At 37.3% G+C, this 24,506-nt stretch overlaps 3 protein-coding genes across 3 annotated transcripts in view; 2 read left to right on the forward strand and 1 right to left on the reverse strand.

Moving 5' to 3' along the window:
• Positions 1-2,994, forward strand: part of LOC136252523 (U1 small nuclear ribonucleoprotein A-like) — a 4,978-nt gene extending 1,984 nt beyond the window's left edge. The window contains exons 5-6 of the mRNA XM_066044980.1: positions 2,218-2,308; positions 2,734-2,994. Of these exons, the coding sequence (XP_065901052.1) occupies positions 2,218-2,308; positions 2,734-2,893 (251 nt within the window). The 3' untranslated portion in view covers positions 2,894-2,994. The remainder of the gene's footprint in view (positions 1-2,217; positions 2,309-2,733) is intronic.
• Positions 2,919-12,781, reverse strand: LOC136252520 (vacuolar protein sorting-associated protein 26B-like). Its single transcript, XM_066044977.1, has 9 exons — positions 12,644-12,781; positions 12,450-12,593; positions 7,042-7,111; positions 6,840-6,996; positions 6,621-6,785; positions 5,173-5,279; positions 5,055-5,123; positions 4,470-4,612; positions 2,919-3,057 (listed from the first exon to the last, which is right to left on the reverse strand). The coding sequence occupies exons 1-9, from the start codon at positions 12,644-12,646 to the stop codon at positions 2,992-2,994; spliced, it is 924 nt and encodes a 307-aa protein (XP_065901049.1). The 5' UTR covers positions 12,647-12,781; the 3' UTR covers positions 2,919-2,991.
• Positions 12,655-24,227, forward strand: LOC136252515 (RUN domain-containing protein 1-like). Its single transcript, XM_066044971.1, has 15 exons — positions 12,655-12,785; positions 14,089-14,139; positions 14,188-14,247; positions 14,295-14,377; positions 14,429-14,470; positions 15,075-15,181; positions 15,895-16,127; positions 16,170-16,213; positions 16,264-16,368; positions 16,601-16,769; positions 16,818-16,931; positions 16,984-17,070; positions 19,318-19,421; positions 23,863-23,957; positions 24,002-24,227. The coding sequence occupies exons 1-15, from the start codon at positions 12,711-12,713 to the stop codon at positions 24,115-24,117; spliced, it is 1,485 nt and encodes a 494-aa protein (XP_065901043.1). The 5' UTR covers positions 12,655-12,710; the 3' UTR covers positions 24,118-24,227.
• The last annotated feature ends 279 nt before the right edge of the window (positions 24,228-24,506 follow it).

The following is a 24,506-nucleotide window of genomic DNA, read 5'->3' on the forward strand; positions in this document are numbered from 1 at the left end:
ATACCTCATCAAATAGCGCTGCACACCCCAGCTACACTGTAAGACTGTATATCAATTATTGTCTGAAAATTGAAGTATCCATTACGCTTCATTGTCAGCTATGTTCAACCCGTTACACAGCAGTACGAATCACAATTTCCGTTATGAAGGGAAGCCATAACATGCTACTGCCAAATCAACACTTTTCGCTGTCAGCAAAGATGAATGGGACACAAAGGAGAACACTGGTAAGTCCATGAAGAATGCATTGTGCATACTGCAGTATGCCAAACGGCACCTCTTGGGCCGAAGCGACGTCAAACAGTGAAAAAAAAATCAAGCCCGCAGCGTTAACCATTATCGAGTTACGCTTATCTAAAGACATCAGTCAGTCAGTCACTAGAAAATTCCGTTATTTTTTTTAATTCCGTAGCAACTTGTTGGAAACATTTCGGGTCGATCTGAAAGCTTGTTTGGGCTTGGGTTTATCTAACCAATACTGCCTCATCGTTGTCTGGGTAAAGTGAGGCTGGTTTTTGGCAATGCTTTTTCATGGCCACACCTTTGTGGTACCTACTATAGTACAAGATGATTTTCACTTCTCATAATTATCATTTTGGAGTTTAGCTAACGAGACCTAATACCAATACCAGTAGTCCAGTCCAACTAAATATTTAGTTGAATATTTTCATGTTTTTCAATAATCGTGATAATTGCTCATGGCTATGGTAGAAATGTCAATACCACCCATCCACACGATAGTACACCATTTAACAGTGAAACTTGTTCATATAAACTTTGATGCATTTACTGTACATTAAATTTTTTATGAATTAAGAATTACGGAAAATAATACACGTCTTTCAAAAAACAATGCACACAGTTTATGGAGATGGGGTTGCATTTATCAGAATTCTTAATAAAATGCACATTGGGTGTTAAGCAATATTTTGTACAGCGACCGAGAGGTAAGAGACTTGTACGGCAAATTTACGCATCCAGGTATGAAATAGTACTGTGAACAAACCCTTTTTCTTATGTTTTGTGATTATCTTTGTACAACAAGCCACTACACCACCACAGTCAGATTATTTTGTAGGTAAATTTACACTTTCGTTTGCTTAAAACTGTAATGTAAATATCGGATCAACTATCGGTTATCGGCTTCTTTTGGTGGCATCAATATCGGATATCGATACATTCCAAAAATCCATATTGGTACACCTCTAATTAGTAGGTGGTTTTTGCCTTTTCCACTATTCTCATTTCATGATTAATTTTAGTAGCATCCCTGATGACCCTTAGCTCAGTTAATTCAACTGTAGCATGGGTTGTATACAATCACTGGACTGGACTGGTGGACTGGACTTAGGTATTTTCCCTTTTTTACCCAAATATTTGGGCAACTGGTTGCAAGTATGTTAGTCTCATGTAGTTAGACCACTCCCCCACACACAAACAAAAGAAAGGTGTGATCATGCCAGACTTGTCAACATTACCCAGCTTCAGCTATGTACAGAGGTTCTAATAGTTCTTGTTTGTCAACAAACCTAAAACAGAAGTCACATGCGGTAATTATAGTTTAAAGTTCAAAATGAATCAATTTGATTGGTTGAAATCTTGTGCATGTGATTTCACTTGTTATTGCCAGTCATGCAAGAACTATAGAACCTTTTTTATCAGCTATTGAATAGCAAGACAGTTAACTGTCGCCACTTAATCTAGCTGACTCCATGACTATAACTTGTATGGTTACAACAACACTACATACACATGTACTGTATGCATGGTTTGTACTTCATGATAAGACAAATGGTAGTCGTACAATAGAGATTATGCCAAGAGAGAGAGAGAATTACACACAATTCTAAGATAACAGACAGTGCCAAGTAGACAGATTCACCTGCATATTTTACATTCAATGTAGCAATAGCTACGACCAGTTGCCCAAATATGTGCTAAAATGAAAAACAAACAAAAAAAATCTGAGTCCAGTAGTCCAGTCCAGTCCAGTGATTGTATACAACCCTGTAGCATGTGTAGATGTCAGTCCAGTGTTCTTGATGACAATAAACAAGATTTCATGTTTATGGATACCATGACACCATTAGAATCAGTCAAAAAAAATTAGTTCCATCGATGTTCACTTGCAGTGCAAGAATTTTAGTTACACAGAATTCACAACTGTTATACAGTAACGTATTCTAACTGTATGGTGTATTCTAATTGTTTGATTAGATCACGAGGAGTCCACTCCAAACAAGATCCTCTTCCTCACCAACTTGCCAACTGAAACGAACGACATGATGTTACAAATGTTGTTCCAACAGTAAGTGATGTTGTGATCATGTATGTCCCACCTACCAACCACTAGAAAGGGCAATGCGCTGTTTACATGCTGTATGTTTTGATGTATGGAAGCCACTCAACGCTTGTCCAAGACCAGCTGGTTGTGTTGTGTATCTTGTCAAGTTCATGTTGCAGGTGGTAAAGTACAAGCATCACCTGATTTTATTGGGCCCAAAAGTTGTAAACAGCACATTGCCCCTTTAACTTTTACCTTCAGTGCCACTTTTGTTAACTTATGTTAATGTTTTCAGTTAGCAAATCTGCTAGAATTTGTTATTTGTGCACCAGTAATATTGAGCTTTTACTAAAATATTAATATGTACAGTTGTGTTTATTTGTGGTCAAACTGTGAGTCAATTTTGTGCTAGTGGTGATCACATGATGTGATGTTACTGCACTCTACAGGTTTCCTGGATACCGGGAGGTACGATTGGTACCTGGTCGTAGTGACATAGCCTTTGTTGAGTTTGAGAATGAAGGACAAGCTGGAGAGGCTAAGAAGAACTTGCATGGCTTCAAGATCACCCCTAGTAATGCAATGAAGGTCACCTATGCTAAGAAATAACACAATGCATGCACACACACCGTAGTTACAAATATTATTAGGAATATCTTCCAATTGTATAACAAACAATATTATTATTATTATAAAAGTTGACAAGTTCATTTTTCAGCTTTCACAGGTTTACGAGTGGTCTTTGGGTCACCTTTCCTCCATAATAAGATCTCCTGTAGAGAAAAGTGAAGTTATGAATACACAACTACCTATACTCCTAATTATAGGCCACCATAGACTGTTACATGAATACCCAGTAAACACCACCCCACGGTGTTGATAATTATTCTAGCCCCTCCACCATTAGTGTACCACTAGACCAATCACTTCCAGGTTTGAAGTCAAAACTGAATTATAGTGTTAAAGCCTGTGGGGGGCATTTTTAATCGGGGGGGGGGGAGGGTTACAACACGCATCACATGTACTGGTATAAGAATTCACTACGTCAGAAAACATTTCATGTGAGCCCAATGTGTCCTGTACATTATAGCGATGGTGGAGATCACTGGGGATTAAGTGATATTCTGATTTATCTGTACTTTACATGATGTGAATTATAATACTATAAATAGTTGTGTTAAGGAGAAACTAGACTTACAAGTAATGATGATGAATGACAGTCACAGACTTCCCACAGAGTCACAACAATACAATCATTCATACCTGATATATCACTAGAACATGTACCAGATATATCACTAGAACATGTACCAGATATATCACTAGAACATGTACCTGATATATCACTAGAACATGTACCTGATATATCACTAGAACATGTACCTGATATATCACTAGAACATGTACCTGATATATCACTAGAACATGTACCTGATATATCACTAGAACATGTACCAGATATATCACTAGAACATGTACCAGATATATCACTAGAACATGTACCAGATATATCACTAGAACATGTACCAGATATATCACTAGAACCTGTACCAGATATATCACTAGAACGTGTACCAGATATATCACTAGAACGTGTACCAGATATATCACTAGAACGTGTACCAGATATATCACTAGAACGTGTACCAGATATATCACTAGAACGTGTACCAGATATATCACTAGAACATGTACCTGAAGTGTATTTGTATAAAATACTTTTGCTAGTGCTCCTGTAGATTATGTAATTTGATTAGTATTCCCATCCGTACGTCGTACCCCCCCATTTCACATCAGATGTTTACTACCAGAATTTCTGTCCATGAAATTTTAAATTATTTTTGAAAAATATGCATTTGTGTCTATAAAAATGCTTGTTTATACAATACTTAGTGTTAATGTTTCATGTGTAGTCCTGTAGTGCCACCGGATCACATTATATCTGGTAGTGATTGTGGGGTTGGGTTAGTAGTGATTGTGGGGTTGGGTTAGTATAGTGAATGTTTTGTTGATTAGCAAAAATGATGATAAATTGTTAGAAAGGAAAATTTCCACGGAAATCTACTAACTAAAAGTTCACAATATTATGGACACAGACCCCTATAGTTACTGGTCAGTTAAACTGGTACCCTCATTAACAGTACCTCATTAACTACTGGTGTCCCATACTAAGGGCAGGGCTGACCTGTTGTTTGAAGTATCTTCGATCTTCCTCATCAACGAGCACCAAGTTGATGAAGTAACGTACACTGAACTTCTTGTTAATATCCTTCATGGTCGGAGTGAGGTCATAACCAGACAGGAATAACCTGATTGGTATGGACTCCCCTGTTGGCATGGTGATGTGACACATGTTATAATAATGTATAGTGACATTAACATTGAGCTGATATCAAACAAGGGATTGTATGGCCCACCACAAATACCTTGTAGTGTATCCATGTGTGTCCCAGAACCCCACAAACCTTCTTTCAGCTACCCCAACACAACACATGACATTTCTAGCTAACAAGCAAGTACTACATTATCCATACTTGTTGTGAATGGGACAAAAAGTGTTTCCAGTATAAACACCTGGCAGTACCATAATTTGGACACAATCATTTGTGACAACACATCAAAGGGTTATGATGTACTCTTAGACAGACAGTATTATTAAATACAACATGGGTGGCATGATGTTTTAAAGGTGATCTATCTCCTGTTTGCATGAAATAGCAAAAATACTGTCCCAACTGAAAAACACATTACAATTACAATAATAGCCCACCTCTGACAGGAGCTCCATCCATGATCTCATACTTGGCGACAGTCTCATTTTCATTATACATGTTAGGTGCTGTGTAATATGATGTCATCACTGGATCACGTGATCACTAGATACTCACGTATGCCAGTTGTCTCTCTTTTGATGATTGCAATCTCCATGTGTTTGATCTTGATCCTGACCAGTAAGAAGTATATCTTACCAACTATCACATCTTTGAGGTGGTACCTGGAGAGCAATAATTAGAGTGCTAACATGATTAAGGCAAATGTTATACTATCATATAAATAACTGCTATATACAATGACTGACACCAATAGGTGATTTAGACATAACACGCTTAAGAGGAATATACTAAAATTACGATCCCAAGAATGAGCATGTAATATCTGGTATATTCCACACCCCAGTAGATGATATTTGTAGTGAAACAGTACTTGATAGTGATTAAAATTGGTAGAAATCCTTGATGGATTAGACATGTGAGAGTCTTTAACAATGCCACACCCATCTGCTCGTGATCAACAAGTTATTGACTAAGGAGACAAGAGTTCATCGACAATCCACTCAGACAAATAATTAGGTGCTTGTTATTATAAGAGACTTGTTTACCATTTAAGTAAGGATTTCATGGAACGTGTGAAGTTACACCATATATGGTAAGTGTAGCCACAAACCGTAGTATACAGCTGGCAGTTTTGATCTTAAACGTGTAGTCATACCAGGAGTATGACAGTTTTGATCTTAAACGTGTAGTCATACTAGGAGTATGACAGTTTTGATCTTAAACATGTAGTCATACCAGGAGTATGACAGTTTTGATCTTAAACATGTAGTCATACCAGGAGTATGACAGTTTTGATCTTAAACATGTAGTCATACTAGGAGTATGACAGTTTTGATCTTAAACATGTAGTCATACTAGGAGTATGACAGTTTTGATCTTAAACATGTAGTCATACCAGGAGTATGACAGTTTTGATCTTAAACATGTAGTCATACCAGGAGTCTATAAGCGCTGCATTTAAGGCACTTATGGGTAGTCTCGTCCCCAGCCTCCCACGCACTCGATCATGCAAAGGTCACCTGGTGACATTAGTCCAACTTCTTGGCCCAGGAAGTGTGCATTAATAAAGTGTACACCTGAAAAACTAGTTTAGTAGTTGTCTAAAGGTCTTCTTCACCATTGATTATTGTTCTAAGTGAAATGCTAAGAAGATTTTCGTAAATCAAGTTTGAATTGGCATTATTTGTCACTCCAGCGATTTTTTATAAGTAACACTCTCTTTAGGCAGATGAAAAGTTTATTCATTTGAATGTGAGCACAAGAAACACGTTTGTAGCATTATTCCACTAGGGCCAGGGAAGTGGACCAGTCACCAGACAACCTTCGCGTGGCCGGCTGGGGACGAGACTAATTTATGGGCTCCTGGTCATACAATTAACTAACATATCTATACCTTTTGTAAGTGAGTTATTAACAAGTTGTATACCTGTAGTTAAGTTGCGAGTTAACTTTATGGATTTGAGGTAAAACAAAAAATAATTAAATATCATATCAGTACTCACTTTGATTTGTTATATTCAAACTCAATATGGAGACAGTCTTCAATCCCCACCTCCATCTTAAGGCTGTTGTTCATGTCAGGGTATGATGAGAGGGTGTGTACCGCCAAATCCATCTCCTTGGTAACATCCGATAACCTCCGAACTATGGTCACCCTCAGGAAGTACCTACCAACCACACCCATCATGTTACCATGGTTACTGAGGGCAGCTATTAAGTACCTTAACCGGACATTAGTTCCAGTGTATGATTCATATGGCTTCTCCACAGTGATGAACTGGAAATCAAATGTCTTGTCACCGGACAATTCCCCAGGGGGTGATAGTTGCCTTATAAGGGAAGTGAAGTCATGTTGGTTGCCGCGGTCGTAGAATAACTCTACAAGTGGACATTAATAAGACATTTTAGATGTGCCACACCTACCAATCTGTCCAATGAATTCAACCCTAATTCCTTGATGTTCCAACTTCCGACCTTTCAACTTGATGTGGACCTGTGGGGACAGATAGCACCTAGCTAATATGCTTAATATGGTTATAGGGAACTAATGGACATGTAGTGTTATCATGATATTAGTGTGACTTTACTTTAAACGTTATCAAATCTCATGAAAAGAGTTTTTTTGATGAACCCATTCACTGATTAAAACAAATTATGAATTTGTTTAAAAACCATACAATAATAATAATCAACTTGTAGCAACAAGACATGTACAATAGCTAGGCAAGTCTGTATAGTAACGTCCACTATTGTATCATTACTGTAGCTACATATTAGAGTTAGTCTGTATAGTAACGTCCACTATTGTATCATTACTGTAGCTACATATTAGAGTTAGGATGTATAGTAACGTCCACTATTGTATCATTACTGTAGCTACATATTAGAGTTAGTCTGTATAGTAACGTCCACTATTGCATCATTACTGTAGCTACATATTAGAGTTAGTCTGTATAGTAACGTCCACTATTGTATCATTACTGTAGCTACATATTAGAGTTAGCCTGTATAGTAACGTCCACTATTGTATCATTACTGTAGCTACATATTAGAGTTAGTCTGTATAGTAACGTCCACTATTGTATCATTACTGTAGCTACATATTAGAGTTAGCCTGTATAGTAACGTCCACTATTGTATCATTACTGTAGCTACATATTAGAGTTAGTCTGTATAGTAACGTCCACTATTGTATCATTACTGTAACTACATATTAGAGTTAGTCTGTATAGTAACGTCCACTATTGTATCATTACTGTAGCTACATATTAGAGTTAGTCTGTATAGTAACGTCCACTATTGTATCATTACTGTAGCTACATATTAGAGTTAGTCTGTATAGTAACGTCCACTATTGTATCATTACTGTAGCTACATATTAGAGTTAGTCTGTATAGTAACGTCCACTATTGTATCATTACTGTAGCTACATATTAGAGTTAGGATGTATAGTAACGTCCACTATTGTATCATTACTGTAGCTACATATTAGAGTTAGTCTGTATAGTAACGTCCACTATTGTATCATTACTGTAGCTACATATTAGAGTTAGTCTGTATAGTAACGTCCACTATTGTATCATTACTGTAGCTACATATTAGAGTTAGTCTGTATAGTAACGTCCACTATTGTATCATTACTGTAGCTACATATTAGAGTTAGTCTGTATAGTAACGTCCACTATTGTATCATTACTGTAGCTACATATTAGAGTTAGTCTGTATAGTAACGTCTAGTGTTGTTTTAGTTCTAAGGAACTAGAACTAAATCTAGTTTTAGTACAGCAATTTAATTCTAGTTCTAGTACACTAGAACTAAACTAAAATTGTGGTCTATTTTAGTTCTAAAACTAAAACTAAACTAAAATTCTTTCAAGTTTTGGTTCAAAAACTAGAACTAAACCAAAACCTTTAAAACTTTTAATTCAAGAACTAGAGCTAACTAAAAGGTTTCTCAAGCAATCCTACATAAAAGGGTGTTGTACACTATAACCACTTAACACTTTTCTTTGAAGATGGTGATGCCTGAAAATGCCTGCAAATGCTACCATAAACATTGTCAGAGGAGGTTGGACATGCACACATGAGTGCATACATTTTGTATTGAAAGTTTAACCAAGCGTCCACGAAAGTTTTCACAAATACCATTCGAGAGTGCACTTCAAGTTTAGTCTATTCAGCCAGTCAACCCCATTCAACCCCACTACTTCAGGCACGTAAATTTCTCTTGAAATCTACAGGACCATGTGTGTAAGCATTTGCTGGGTGGAATCCATGTGTAATACTATAGGAACGCCTTATGTACGTGTATTTAAACACAATGATTGTCGAAGAAAGCAATGCGCATGCTAACAAAGCCTCTCAGAGTATTGAAAAAGAAGAGCGGACGCCGCTAGTTTGGCCTTACAGAGAATTGAAAAGAGAATTAGAAACTCACACACCCGCCTTGCAATAAGAATTTGCTGTTCATCTTAAGAAGCACAAGGTAACATGATGTGGATATTGCTAAACATTTCTTCTATCACTTACTCCTTGTCATATATAAGAATTATGCAATTAACAGAAATAAATTTCAGAAGTGCTTGTATCGTGTCCAACCTCCTCTGAAACATTGCTATTCAACATTAATTCTGCCTATTTAGGTTATTTAAGCTCAGTTCTATTAGAGCATTTGTTCATTTGTGCACAATGGTAAGTGGAAATAGTGTTGAACATCAAAACACCAAATCTAAAGTTTCTGTAAGTTTAGGGGGTGCTACCAAGGTTAGTATATGTGAAGATATCTAACACTAAAACTAACACTAACTAAAATGAAACTAATACTATACAGAATTATGGGGTACCAGAACTAATACTAACTAAAACTTTGGTGGAATTGGGGTACTAGAACTAATACTAACTAAAACTTTGGTAGAATTGGGATACTAGAACTAAAACTAACTAAAACTATGACATAATTGGAGTACTAGAACTAGAACTAAACTAAAATGAATTTGCTGTACTAAAACAACACTAGTAACGTCCACTATTGTATCATTACTGTAGCTACATATTAGAGTTAGTCTGTATAGTAACGTCCACTATTGCATCATTACTGTAGCTACATATTAGAGTTAGTCTGTATAGTAACGTCCACTATTGTATCATTACTGTAGCTACATATTAGAGTTAGTCTGTATAGTAACGTCCACTATTACATCATTACTGTAGCTACATATTAGAGTTAGTCTGTATAGTAACGTCCACTATTGCATCATTACTGTAACTACATATTAGAGTTAGGATGTAATCAACCACAAAGCTGTACGGCTGTTTCAGCACTTCTTGCAATTTGTACAAGTGACCACGTACTGTATACACGTGTGTTGTACACTTTGTACTACAACGGTAGACAGATTTCCACAAGGGGCTTTTGTGCAGTGACTCAAACATTCACTAGTAATACGAGCATTTAGTAGTAAACACATTTTGGTCTACAATCAAGCGATCAAGGCTCTGGTGATTGAGGCTATTTGTAAATCAAGTAATCAAGGTAAACTTTCAACAGTCAAAACTTTTGATCCCAGTCAGACTGGAAGTCTGAAATTGATGACCATTTGCCCTTCACTTTCACCTAGTTTTGGCCTGTTACACAGCGTTACAAATAGTGCTCTGCGATATACCGTTAATACTATTTATCGTGATAAATTACCATAACCGATTATCATACCGTGACAGCATTTGATAACCAATATATCGAAATACCGGTATACCGATGAATACCAGTATAGGATTGCTTTTAACCCAGCCTTTGGTGTTTAATTATGATGGTTTAGCAGACACGGCCTACTTGAGGTTGTCACATTACAACACACACTTACTTGTACTGAACTATACTTTTTGTTTTTGGGATGATACTGCTTCATACTAGGCCCAAGAAATGATACAATAACAAGCTAACTATATACTGATATACTGTGATATTTTCCTGTTACTAATACCATGTTTTCAAATTTCAACACCGCTGAGCTCTATCCTTAATATACAGTACTGCCATACTGTATGATGTATTATGACAACAACTGTATGATGTATTATGACAACAACTTGACACCTCACTGTAAAATGAGAGTAGTACAAGTACGATCTATAAGATTGCCTTGTTGAATAGTTTACACTACTCTGGTGAAGTTCATGATTTACAAGTGTAGAAGTCAACCATCACATACGATATTCAATATTATTTACTATTTCCCAGTACTAGTAGAGGTGTAAGGCCACTCCAAATAAATTCTCGGGTGGGTGGTCCATTTCCATTATTCATGTTAATAGCTTTTCAAGCCATTATTTGTCTGGGCACAACCATAGCAAATTGTATAAGCATGTTTATGCTTCATCTACAGAACTAACACAAGGTGATGCACACTGACATGTGAGCTGAAATTCTATCAGATTGTTTTGTACAGTATGCAAGAAAAACCAGAAGAATAGAAGAATACAAAATAATTTTTTCCCCGACTAAATGGACAACCAAGAGACAACCAACTGGCCCTTCCCAACACCATGTGCTGGACAACTAAGAGACAACCAACTGGCCCTTCCCAACACCAGTTGGCACATGCTGGACAACCAAGAGACAAAATGGTTGGACTCAGTAGTCCCTGTGCCCATCAAAGTGGCCTATCTCTGGAAAGATCAAAGCAAGATGGACCTGCTACCACAGAGGCACATGGTCACCGAGCACAACACAGAAAAGGACAGTGTGCACCTCATCCAGGCCACAGTACGGCTGTAGTCTGGCCTGGAATACAAAATAATACTTCGTGCGAATGTGGGAAAAAAAATTTATTTGCAATGGCCAAACTGACGACACACACACTGGCTCTTATCATAGATACCTCCAGAGATATGTTATGTAGAGCATAAATGAAGTACTGCATTCATTCAATGGTTCAAAGGGTGCATCATTCGAATGATGTAAGCAAAGTTCGAATTTTGCATATGCGCAACCTGGCCATATCAGCAAGCCAAAGACCTTAAGAATAACTGCTCACCACGCCATGAATAATTTTGCCGTGGGCAGTTACACTTGAGACACTAGAAAGTAATGGAAGTTGTACTAGGTGTCTGACAAGTTAATTAGCTCACACCACAAGTGGCCACGCCCACCGCAAGTACAGTTGGGACAAGCTGTAGAAGAAGAATATTGAGTTGTGCACTACTAAGGTCTTTAGCAGCAGCTTTGTGTTTTCTCCAGCTGAATAAGTGTCAACATGAGAAATTCCATTTGCCAAAGGGAGCCAAAACAAAAACTGAATTAAGCTACAATACACTCAAAATTATGCCACCTACATAATAGTAACTATAGCACCATAAAATATTCATCAAACCTTCGAAACATAAAACCGACATTCGTTTATGCACTATTAGGCCACTCCTAGAAAATTCATTGTTTCCCATTTCCCGCCTGCATGCAGATTTTCTTGCCGCATGGTCATTCATAATCAATGTCAATATTCATTATTTATCCTGTGACTACATAGGCAGCATAGCCATATGGCATAGCAGTAACTAGTTTAGCATTCAGAAAGCCCTTTTAGTCAGCTTTTCACTGTTCAGGTACTTAGTTTAAATATTTCTTCTGTATTCTTACTTGTTAGTTATGAACTTCGAAAATTAGTGGAAATATCTATCTATAATGAATAATGAACCGCCCACCCGCATGTATTTTTAAAAATGGGAAACAAGGAATTTTGTTGGAGTGGCCTTATGGCCAACATTTCATATAGTCACGTGCCTGAAGATAAGTACCCGCCCTCTTTCCCTTACAGTAATAATCCCAACCCGCTAACCTTCCCCGTCACATTTTCGCCATCGTAATACAAGGGTAGTTTCTCTTTCTTTCCTTCCTCATTTCGCATCTCAACCTTCTTACGGCTTTCTTGATCCCCTAACACTATTTCGATATCTGCAGACGCTCCGAACCCAAAGAAACTCTACACAGAGAGAACGCCATAGGATTACTCGCTATTCGCTGATTACTCACCATCTTGGTGTTGTGCAGATAACTGGATACCACAATCGATCATACACCAAACATCACGTGATTTATAATGTGCGCAGCGAGTAGCGCTACAACAGCTCAACAAGATCAGTCACTAATCGTTCTAGCCAGTCATCTAGCACAGGTGTGTATCGTGTGTGTGTGTATTTATTTGTTTGCTTGTGTATATCTGTATGCAAGAGTAATGTCATATATGGTGTAGTGTGGTCAATGTTGAAGATCTTATTTACATGTACTGGTAGGATACTTCTAGGGGTACACAACATGTCACTTGTTAGTCAGTCAGTGTAATCTCTAGTGACCTCATTGGACTGGTTAACCAAACAGCTCAATACCCCAGTATATTAAGGTACTAGGCCTGTACAATACACCTTGACTACATAGCTAAGACTACCTAGGAGCTATAGAGAGGAGGCCAACTAGATATCAGCTATTTACAGATATGTCTATTACTCTTATCAATGTAGTCATCACTCTAATGTAGACTGTTATGTAATCTGTAGTGTGATACTTCTTGTAATGTAAGCCAATGTGTGATAATGGGTCTTGTCCAGCTAATATTATCTGATATCAAGATTTTGATCAAATGTTTGTAATTAGAGTGTGGTGTAACAACTAGAATCATCTCAGTATAACTACTTGTCTTTAACATGTGAAGTGTTAACATCATCCCCAGGTGTGTTTTGTAATGACGTGTCAATGAAGTTTACTAAAGTCTAGCCCTATTGTCATATCCCACCTATATAGAATGTTATTCACAATCAGATGTTTCGTGCTTACAAGTGTGGTAGTGTTGCTAGCCAACCCTTTTTGTTCATGTTGTGCTAGTAAATCGTTCAATAGTGTTTGGTGGAGGAATATAATTTCATGACATTTCATATAATGTGACTTACAACCCATCCCAAGTAGTGTCATGTCATAATATGTGTCAACTGTTTTGATTGGCTCTGTCAGGACAAGATTGTGTTTCTCCCTACCCACTAAACTCAAAAGGTTGAAGTTCACAAGTTGAGTTTTCTACAAGAGATATTTGTGTTAGTAAAATTATTGATCACCTAAAATGCTCTAAGCCTCATGATAAACACGTGTACACTTAGTACAAGTACGATAGTATCTCAGCTCTTACTAAAGGACTCTTAAGTGCAGCTGTTTTGTGCCAGACATTTGGTACAGTCTACAGTATCATGACAGTAATAATTATTGTCTGATCTTACACCCTGTTCACTCTGTCTTCTAACCCAAGTGTTCTATTAGGTAGACTGTACACTTCTAGCACACTATATAGTAGGAATAATGTACTTATGAATTTGTCCTTGACAGTCACAAAAATTATTGTGTGTACTGGTCTGTTGTTATAATGTAATGGTACTACACACATAACTTGTTGTAATTGTATACAATTTGTTTACATGTTGTCATGGTAACAGGTTCAGTTTCGATTGAAGCAAGTTATTGATGCCCCTGACAATGATAAGGAGGTGTGATCATTGTTGTTACATAGCAACTACCAATCATTATTATTCTAGATGTTGTTGAAAGAACTGGAGGAGTTTGCACTAAAGAGTTGTCATGGTGATGAGCTGAAGGTATGAAAGTGTTAGTATTGTAGATCATGTGATCATGTGTTATATAGGCTACTATGGAGATGGCTGATCATAATGAAAACAGCCAATCAGAATTGCTAAAAAAGCAATCAGTGATCATTAATGAGCTCAGGTGATTCACCCTTGTTGTTAAGAGCTGACTTGTATGTGGTTGTTGCCATAGTAACCGACTGGACATGCAGTTTGGGGACTTATCAAAACTAGGGTAATCATGTATTCTAATGTATTAACACATGTTACTGCACTTGATCCAGATCAGTTATCTGATAGCAGATCGTATATGGTACTATAGCTATATTCTCTATCACTCGCTTAGCAGACAGTAAGGTGTTTGCATTTCAGTGGTGGCTTTAGGAGTTAATCAACTACTATTATCAAGAGTTCATAATATATTGAACTCTTGCTATTATTTGATATGTTGCATTACAGTAGGGTGACAGCTGCTCTATTAGAGTATCTCGATCTTGATTGGCCAGTTTCTGGAGAGTTCACATGATGACTATCGCACAATATACCTTTGAATTAAGGATGCTCAGCACCCCAGTAAACTAATTGGGGTGTTTCACTTCCACTACTTACGTGGAGTCTAATAAACTGTAGCCAGAGAATTGTAGGAGATGAATTGTGTTGTGCTGTACTATTGACTTCATTAATACACAGAACTCTGTTCTGGTAAAGCGTGTTTGCACATGATAGGATGAAACACTCTAATAGAACAGTCAGGTTGTGTTTGGATATCTGAGAGGATGCAGTATATTTATAAACTAGGATAGCATGAGTATTCTAATATATTCACATGTAACCTATAGCATGTCAGCAGTCAGGGATGAGGTGGTTGCCAATGTTACCAGATTGGAACAAAGGATCTCTGAACTACAGTATAATGTAAACAGTAACCATGGCAATCATAACCATGGTAAGCAATTATTTGTTGTGTAGAGTGTTGTATACAACCAGTGTAATCTGTGTGTGGTCAGTGTTGCTAGGGAGGCCTGTTCTGTTGTGACTGCTCTATTAGAGTATTACAATCATAAACATACCATTATACAACATGTCCCTATACAACTGTATCTGGTAATGGAACACTTTACAACATTCTACACCATACTATCAAGTTGTCTAGAGTGACAACTTGATACTGGCAATGATATGACTGCTCTATTAGAGTATTTCCTTCAGTTCTGACATTACATCAAGTAGAGGATTGAACACCACAACAATTTGATAAAGTACTGAGCACTGCTGTTGAATAAGGAGTATACGTACTAATACAATGAAACATGATATTGTAGTGATATATGTGGGATAACTGTCTTATGCCTCCATTATATATATGTGTGTATATATAACTAGCAGGGGTACATAGAAGATGGTTACTGCTACACTACTACACACACTGAACACGCTCACACACTATTTAGCTACACATACCACCCTAGCTGTACCCAGATTAACCAACAATTGTTATCTGAAGTTGAAAATGGTTGAATCAGAGTACAATCTAGTTCTATTGTAGTATTATAATGGGTCTAATCACTCCATTTATCTGAGCACTTTTTGTCATTCTCTGAGTTCATGCCTGCCCTGTACATGTAGTGTACTAGTTGCCATGGTGATATATTTTTGAAGGTCTCGTGATTAATGACAGTGATGATAGCACATCATCAGTTACCATGGCAATGATGTCACACTGCCCCCAGGCGGTGAATGACCACACCCCATACATTGACTATGTCAAACTGGCAGAACAGGATGATCCAACACCGCCTGCTGCTGTCAGTCCTTTGGTGAAGAAACAGCCAATGAGAATTGAGGGATTTGGCTCCAATGACATCAAAGATTTGCCAAGTGATGAAGACAAGGTTGTTATTAATATGAGGATCATGTGATCCTGTATCTCATAGCAACAACGCATCAATGCAACAATAATTAAACTGCTATCATTTTTGTGAGTTGCCATGGTTATTGCTGTTACTGTGGTTACCAGTAAATCCCCAGGCAATGTGGGTGCGGCATGTCATCAAAGTTTGGTCATCATAGTAACACAACACAGCCACCTAACAACATGACACACCCACCACACATATCAAGAGCTCTTCAGAGGTATTACTACTATATATGGTAACCAGGCCTGTGACATGTAGCTACCGGCAACACAAACTACACCTCATAACATATCTCAGTACCACAATAAAATTATTACAAAACCAATTAGAATGTTTCCATGGCTGCAGAATAAAGGCTACTCTTGATATTTGAAGTTTGAGAGCAGGTTGTGCACAACATGTCCAGGCCTGGTGAGATAACTGTGTTACTCTATCACATGATGTTACAGCTTGTCAACCTCACTGGACAGGATAAACCTGTTAGTTAGGATGACTGAGTTGGATCATGTGAGCTCCATCAAGATGGCTACCATTGAAGTAGACCTGCATACTGCAGTTACCATGGAGATGGCTGATAGCTTATTAAACTTACTCAGTGATGGGATACTGCAGAAACAGGTGTGTGAGTGTGGTTTATATAGTGTGATTTGATTGGCTATTCTTCAGAATGGAATGTTTAGTAAGGTCCTACATGGGATAGGATACTCATCACCACAGCAACAATTGTTGTCAAGGCCGCAGGAAGTGTGGTCTTTATTCATATCATATTATCATGATAAGGTGGGTGTGTCTCAATGATATCACATATCACCAACCCCACCCCCTCCTGCAGCAACAAACAGCACCTAGTGCACATCCCTCCCAAGCCATAGCATATTCCTTTGATCTACCACTAAGTGATAAAATGTCTCCTAAGAAGGTGTGTTTGTCTGTGTGTATGTCCATATCATTTATTAAATAACGTTTTAGTTTGTGCACCTGTGGTGAAGTCTGTTTGTCTGTGTGTAGTGTGTCAATCTGTCTGTGTGTAGTGTGAGATCACATGTACCATATACATGTAGTAGCAGATTATTGTTCCTAATAACAACAACAATATTATTGTTCAGATTATCATAATATCTATAAATACAGCCAGCCTGTGAAACAAATTGCAGCCCTCCAAAAAGGCTAGGGTGAAAAGTTATGAGATCAAAGGTGGCAGCCATTTCTGGAATGATGCTAATGTCAATCATCAAAAATGATTTGCTATTAACATCACTGCAGAAATTTCTTGGTCACCACCTTTGACTTTACTCCACCTTTTTCCTTCTTTTCACAGCTTGGCTGTTGTGGTATAGATATCACTTCTTGCATGCCTGAGGCTTCTTTAGCTAACTGAACTCTGTATAGGGTGTTATGTATAGCTGAAACTCTACAGGATGACTTTCTACTACTGAATGTTCTAATAGGGTGGCTGTACTATTAGAGTATCTTGATCAAGCATTAGTTATACATAGTTGGTTTGTGTTGTTTTTTATTGTGAATTCTTCTAAGCCACTGAAAGGTTATTACACAATGATTAGTCCACCTATACACCAATTTTCAGCTCAATCCCATAAGTGGTTTACCTAGTAGGTATGGCAACTAAACATTTTATTACGGGTAGGATTTTATCAAGAGTTCCCCCACTACTATATTATGAACTCTTGATGTTATTAACCTAATGTTTGAAGGAGACTGGCTCTGCATTGATAGTAATGCATAACATGGTTGTGGTGTTTATGTGATCCCTATAGCAACTAGTCCTTCTAAACCTCAATGGTGTCAGATAAAGTGTAAATTGTCTGGAGACTATTTGTGTACTTCATTGAAATGAACATTACACCACAACACACTTGAGATATTAGTGTTGTACATTACACCACAACACACTTGAGAGATATTAGTGTTGTACATTACACCACAACACACTTGAGATATTAGTGTTGTACATTACACCACAACACACTTGAGATATTAGTGTTGTACATTACACCACAACACACTTGAGATATTAGTGTTGTACATTACACCACAACACACTTGAGATATTAGTGTTGTACATTACACCACAACACACTTGAGATATTAGTGTTATACTAATAATCATATTGGTATTATCAACTGTACTTTTGTATATCATTATAGATTGGTACAGTGGAACCTCAGTTATCCGAACCCCTTGGGACCAGGGGTGGTCCATAAGTCTGAAAAGTCCGTATCTCTGAAACTGTGTATAAATAACCTTAAAATAGCATAAGGAACATTTGTAAAATTTTCAGTATTATCAACTACCCTAATAGAACAGTCACTACTCTAATAGAGCAGTCATTTCCATAGTTTGGTTAACTGAGAATCCGGATAAGTGGGGTCCTGATAACCAAGGTTCCAGTGTATTGTGATGGGAAAAGCAACAAATACAGATATATGTATTTATTTAGAAATACTTGTCAAACGAATATTAAATACCATTTCTAGTATTCGAATATTCGAAATATATAACATCAGTGTGTAGAGTACATGGAAATTCTTGATCCTACATAAGCATATCTATGACATAAGTGATCAAATCATGTTGATTCTGAATTGTATTTAAAGAGACACCTTGTACAACAGGATTATTGATATGTCATCCATATCAATGCTGAAAAAGAATATTCGAATTTTTAATAAAGAATATTCGAATAGTAAAAACCACTATTTGTTTGAGCCCTATATGAAATACATGTATTTATTTAGAAATACTTGTATGAAATACATGTATTTATTAGAAATACTTGTATGAAATACATTTTTATTGTTTTGTGTGCATCAAATGTTGTTACTAAATGTGTTGAGTGTTACTCTTCCACTGATCAAACTAATATAAGTATCGAGTTACATTTCCTGTTACAATGTTGTTACTGCTTCAGTGTACTATCAGCTGTTGTTGTAGCAATACTGTCACAATAAACAAATTTAATTGATCCTTTGTGATCAAAGGTTTAGGCATGTAGTGCTACATCAGATCAGCTTTGTTTATCAACTTGGAAACATTATCCAATATTGGTTATCAGAATATTGGCAAAATGACAGATCGGTACAACACTGTTCAAAATAATTGAAACCCCTCATAGGGTATGAAGTGTGTTTCTATGGTTACTTGTAGACGTTGGTGCATGTGATCCACCTGATGGACAAGTGTGAACACTACACTACTGGTTACCATGGTGATGAGTTGAAATTCAGGGGATTGGTGTGTAAAGGATTCAAGTAAGTGGACACACACCCCTAGTTTGTGACACACCCCTAATTTGTGACGCACTCCTTGTTTGTGACACACTCCTTGTTTGTGACACACCCCTAGTTTGTGATGCACTCCTTGTTTGGGACACACCCCTAATTTGTGACGCACTCCTTGTTTGTGACACACTCCTTGTTTGTGACACACCCCTAGTTTGTGACACACTCCTTGTTTGTGACACACCCCTAGTTTGTGACGCACTCCTTGTTTGGGACACACCCCTAATTTGTGACGCACTCCTTGTTTGTGACACAGACCCTTGTTAGCTCTGTACATGCGCATGTAGCACAAATATTTGTGCAATCAAACCTTCTGCCGTATAGCGGGTTTTTATTTTCGCGAGCAGTGGCTAGCTGCGGTAATTAAATTCATGTTTATTTTATCTCACGTGAGATCTTGCGTGTTTTCAACTTTTCTTGTCCTGTAACTCGTTACGTATTATTGTGCCACAATGAACAAACTGCATATCCTTGAGAGGGCATGCAGTAAGTGCCCCACTACTGTTGGGTCGTCATGCAGCGGCACATTCTCACTTTTATATAATGCAATTAAGCTCCTCGCCAATGACAGGAGTCCTAAATAACATGGTGGACATGTGTATAACTGCTTAACAACGCTTCCATCTCCTCTTTCAAGTTTCAATGCATTTCTAGTAATTGAAACTTGAAAAAATCAGCAGATTTTATTTTCGCGGATAACTGTGTTCACAGAAATTTGTATCGCACTTTTAAGATTCATGATAATTTATAGACACAGTAAGAACCCACTATACAGTATCAAATATTTTAACTAATGATGAAATACATCAATATTGCATAAGACACAATATGTAATAATTTTTTATGTAAATAGAATTTTGAGTGGGAAAGATATGACGAATAACAATACACAAATTGTCAAATTAACAATACACAAATTGTCAAATTAACAATACACAAATTGTCAAATTTCATCTCCTGTTAAACTTTAGTATTATACAATACAACCAATTGTTAGGAGAGGAAGATAGTCTTGTAACAGATGACTGTACATGAGGTCCTTTCCATGTAACTAATTCAGTGTACATTTAACCACAAACATCATCCCAGGAACGATGGCATGTGTTCAACTCAACCAGTAAGTAAGAGTATGGCCTATAACTTTGAGGATAATTTTGTGAGAAGCTCGTCTGAAAATTAATATCAGAAGATCAAGTCAGAATTTTTAACTACATCACTATGTTAGCAAGTGACACATTAAGCGTCCGAACACCGCCCACTGTATTCTTACTCATTCTTCAGTGAATTGCTGGTTTGGTAGGATAGAAGTCTCCAAATACTGTTGAACTTTCATATTGTACAGCTGAACAATACTATAATAAGTCTAATGGAGTAGGAAGTCGTGTAACTTCATCTTCTACAGGAGGAGTATACGATGTAATGTTAACTGTTAGTCAATTAGTACAACTTTAATGCTGTTTATCCCTAAACATGACAAGCACCTTGCCTGTTACTATGTCAACAAAAGTTGTGCCACTGGTACACAACACATATACAATAAAGTTTCTTAGGGCTGGTCTTGTTAACAATATTCACCATAACTACAAGGCTGTGGTTCTTAAGAGGATCCATCGATTATGCTAGTGTAATTTTGCTGGTTAAATGAGTCAGTTCCAGGGAATATTGTAATTTAGTTGTAGAACAATGAAACTAGATAGATTATACTCTCATAAAGCAATCACTTGCCCCTACGTGACTGCTCTATTAGAGTACAGTGGACCCTCCGTTATCCAAACCCCAATATGTTTCAGGCAATGGTAAAAGTGCTTCTGATAACTGAAATCCATACATTTATATACAGAGCTTTATTGAAATACTCTAATAGAACATACACCTGTACTAAAATACTCTAATAGGATAGTCATTTTCAATTTCGAGGGTTGGATAACAGAGGGTCTACTGTATCATGATCTTTCACTTCAGTGGTGCTTCATAGAACACACACAATTGGCTGAATGTTAATTTGGTGGCAATAAAATGTTAAAGCATCATGGAAGATCCTTAGATATAAAGCTGAAAAGCTGTCTGTCCGTCTGACTGTCACATCGCTTACTCACCAAACTCGGCGAGAATCGACACAATCTGTGTTGATGATGAAGCACTCATCATCCAGCTACTCTAAGATTGTTATCACGAGTTCACGCGTGCTTCCGTTCGTTCTTCACAGTGCGTAGAAGGCCAGAAAACTTGAGCAACGTTCCTTTGAAAACCATGTTCAAGTGGTAGAACGCCTGACTAGCGTGTAAGAGGCCGTGGGTTCAAATCCACGTGTTGGCAGATTTTTTTCTTTCTACTTAGTACCTTTTGTGCAAACCTTTTTAAAACACGACTTTTAGCTTATCGTATCTTGGCATGCAAAGCACGTATCGACACGCGACTTTAGCAAAATTAAACGCCCATCATCTGGCAACTCGAGTGTTGTTGTAGCAAATCAATACATGCTTTTGTTCGCTCTTTATAGGGCGATGAAGGCACTGGTGTACAGAAGATCACTGAAAAGTTGAGCTACATTCCTGTCAAAACCAACCTGGGTTCAATCCCCCGCCTAGGTCATAACTTTTTTTTTCACTTTAGGGACCTTTTTGATGCACCTTTTTGTTCTATCTGTTCTTCATCTACAAACGCTTATGCTCAGTTTTTCAACACTGGCACTTAACTGCCTCACATCATAGGGAGGGACTCTTATAGCACTTTTGAGATAGGGCAGGAAAATTGCCAACATGTTTGTCCATCTGTGTGTTGGTCCAGTGTGTTGTATTGGAGTAAGTAAAAGCTTCCTTCACCAGTATCCAGAATATCTACATCTTTGTTTTAAGCACATTATTATTATTATTATTATTAGCGCTTTACAGTGACCTAGGTGTGCACTGACATGAAAAACTGTTTGTTCAGATTTACCTCATTACTGCTGTAGTAATAGGCAGCTTGACAGATACTATTGTGCATCTGATAAATGATAATACTGGAACCATGTAGATACCGTAGTTTACACTGAGAAACTGCGTTTGACCTGGCACAATTGTTTCACTATAATCCTGCTTACATGCTTTCACTCTAAAGTATCGTACATTATCTTAATGGTCAATTACACTGCAGGTGTTTTAAAACTGGGTTTTTGTATGGCAAGAGGTAGCTATATGTGTCACTGCAACATCAGAACTGAAAGTGCATAGTATAGGACAAGTTCTGAACCTGCCGGCCATGCAGTAACTATATAATTGCAAATTGTGTTGGCTTTAAATTATGCCCAAGTTCATTTCTCTTTGTGAACGTCGGTAACGTATGTAGAAGCTGAAACTGTACCACGTGTACACCACCTGTAATGTAGGGTATACTGTATATACAATTACCTTTGCTCACATGCAGTTTAACTAATTAGCCTTGCATGCTCATTATTTCACTATATGTACTACCAAGAGTAAATAATAGAGAAGAGAGTATCCAACTGCTATATACCACATCAAAAATGATCCTGTAAAGTCCACTCTGCTTGTTAAAACATTTGCAAAGAAGGTGTTAAATTAGTCTATTAACAAGTGGTGTGCACACAGGCTTTGTATTGTGTGTAAGTGTTGAAGGTGATGATTACTAGATATGAACACTACTATGATACCCTAAATTTTACTGAAATATGCAGAAAGACTTAACAGGATCATTTTTGATATGGTATATGGCAGTTGGATACTCTCTTCTCTATTATTTACTCTTGGTACTACATAAGGATCATGTACTACATAAGGATCATGTACTTTACAGCACTATCGACATGCATGCTATACAGCAAATATAGGACACTAATATTTATGCTTGGTTCCCAATATATTAATTATCGTCGCATTAGTTGTCCTGCACATAAGCAGCGAAGGTTTTGTTTGTTCTATACAGCACGTTGAAGTCACTGGTAGGGAAGATGCACTGAATAATTGAACTACATTCCTGTCAAAACCACAAACAATAAACTTTAGTGTTTTGCATCATTAATGACATAAGGAAACCTCATGATCTTTAAAAATGTGACATCACCATGTACCCTACATAGCTACATTAGCAGTGCTGGTGTTTAATGCCTGATCCCTCTTCCTGGCATATTAAAATGTTTAATGTGGAGATGGTCCTGCACGTAGGGCAGGTACCAATGCTAGTACTCTAATAAAGCAATCACTACTCATAAGTGACTAGCCGATTAGAGTATCACATCTACTTCAGTGGTTGTCTTTACTATAGCAACACATTATTTTGAATACACACAATTGGCTAATTATTATTTTGGCGGCAACAAAACACTAACAATTTTTAAACAGTATATTATTGATATAGTCGAGTCAATTTTTAAGACACTCCCCCTTGTTTGTATCATGTTATGCCACTGTAGTTTGAAACACCTGTCGTCATGGATACAACTTGTAGCCAATCACAACTCACTATTGAGGTCATCATACTCCCCACAATCATTTGCCCTACAAACAGGTGAATCACACGATCGATTACATCACATGATGTCATCATTACAGGATTACATCCCATGATTACACAACTGAAGACCCTTCAGAAATTGTCCACTGTACCACAAGTGTCATTACCTAGCAACCAGCTGTCCACCCAGCCACACCTCTACCGCATCACATGACTCTCACAGATCACATAAGCAATACAATCACTTATTAATAATAGTTATACTAAAGAGAGTATCCTAATTTTATAATAATTATAAACCCTTGAAGAGGGGTAATGTGTACACTTCTGAGTTTACCTGTGTCTGTTGTATACACCACTGATAATATTATGATTGTGGGTACCTGGTAAGTGGCTACCCAACTAAGACTATATTACGTATTTGTAAAGGTGTTGCTTATACCTGACCACAAGATCACATGACCACAAGAAAGAAATATATGAAATTTTCACCAAAATCTTATAGAACAGTCAGTGGGTAACTTTGATCTCAAAAGTTAATGGTTAAATCCTTCAGAATCTGATAGGCCACTGACAACTTCACTAGCTCATTGAGCTATGTAT

Source organism: Dysidea avara, chromosome 4 (genome assembly GCF_963678975.1).
Source record: "Dysidea avara chromosome 4, odDysAvar1.4, whole genome shotgun sequence".
NCBI classification, from domain to species: domain Eukaryota; kingdom Metazoa; phylum Porifera; class Demospongiae; order Dictyoceratida; family Dysideidae; genus Dysidea; species Dysidea avara.

What these genes read in the sequence shown, in the direction of transcription:
- LOC136252520 (XM_066044977.1), bottom strand. An exon ending in GCGAAAATGTGACGGGGAAG is followed by an intron (nt 7,112 to 12,449) that starts GTTAGCGGGTTG and finishes CTGTCCCCACAG; the next exon opens with GTCCACATCAAGTTGAAAGG. An exon ending in AAGAGAGACAACTGGCATAC is followed by an intron (nt 5,124 to 5,172) that starts GTGAGTATCTAG and finishes CATATTACACAG; the next exon opens with CACCTAACATGTATAATGAA.
- LOC136252515 (XM_066044971.1), top strand. Translation starts at nt 12,711, where the DNA reads ATGTGCGCAGCGAGTAGCGCTACAACAGCTCAACAAGATCAGTCACTA. An exon ending in GTCATGGTGATGAGCTGAAG is followed by an intron (nt 14,248 to 14,294) that starts GTATGAAAGTGT and finishes TGTGTTATATAG; the next exon opens with GCTACTATGGAGATGGCTGA. An exon ending in GGGGACTTATCAAAACTAGG is followed by an intron (nt 14,471 to 15,074) that starts GTAATCATGTAT and finishes TGTAACCTATAG; the next exon opens with CATGTCAGCAGTCAGGGATG.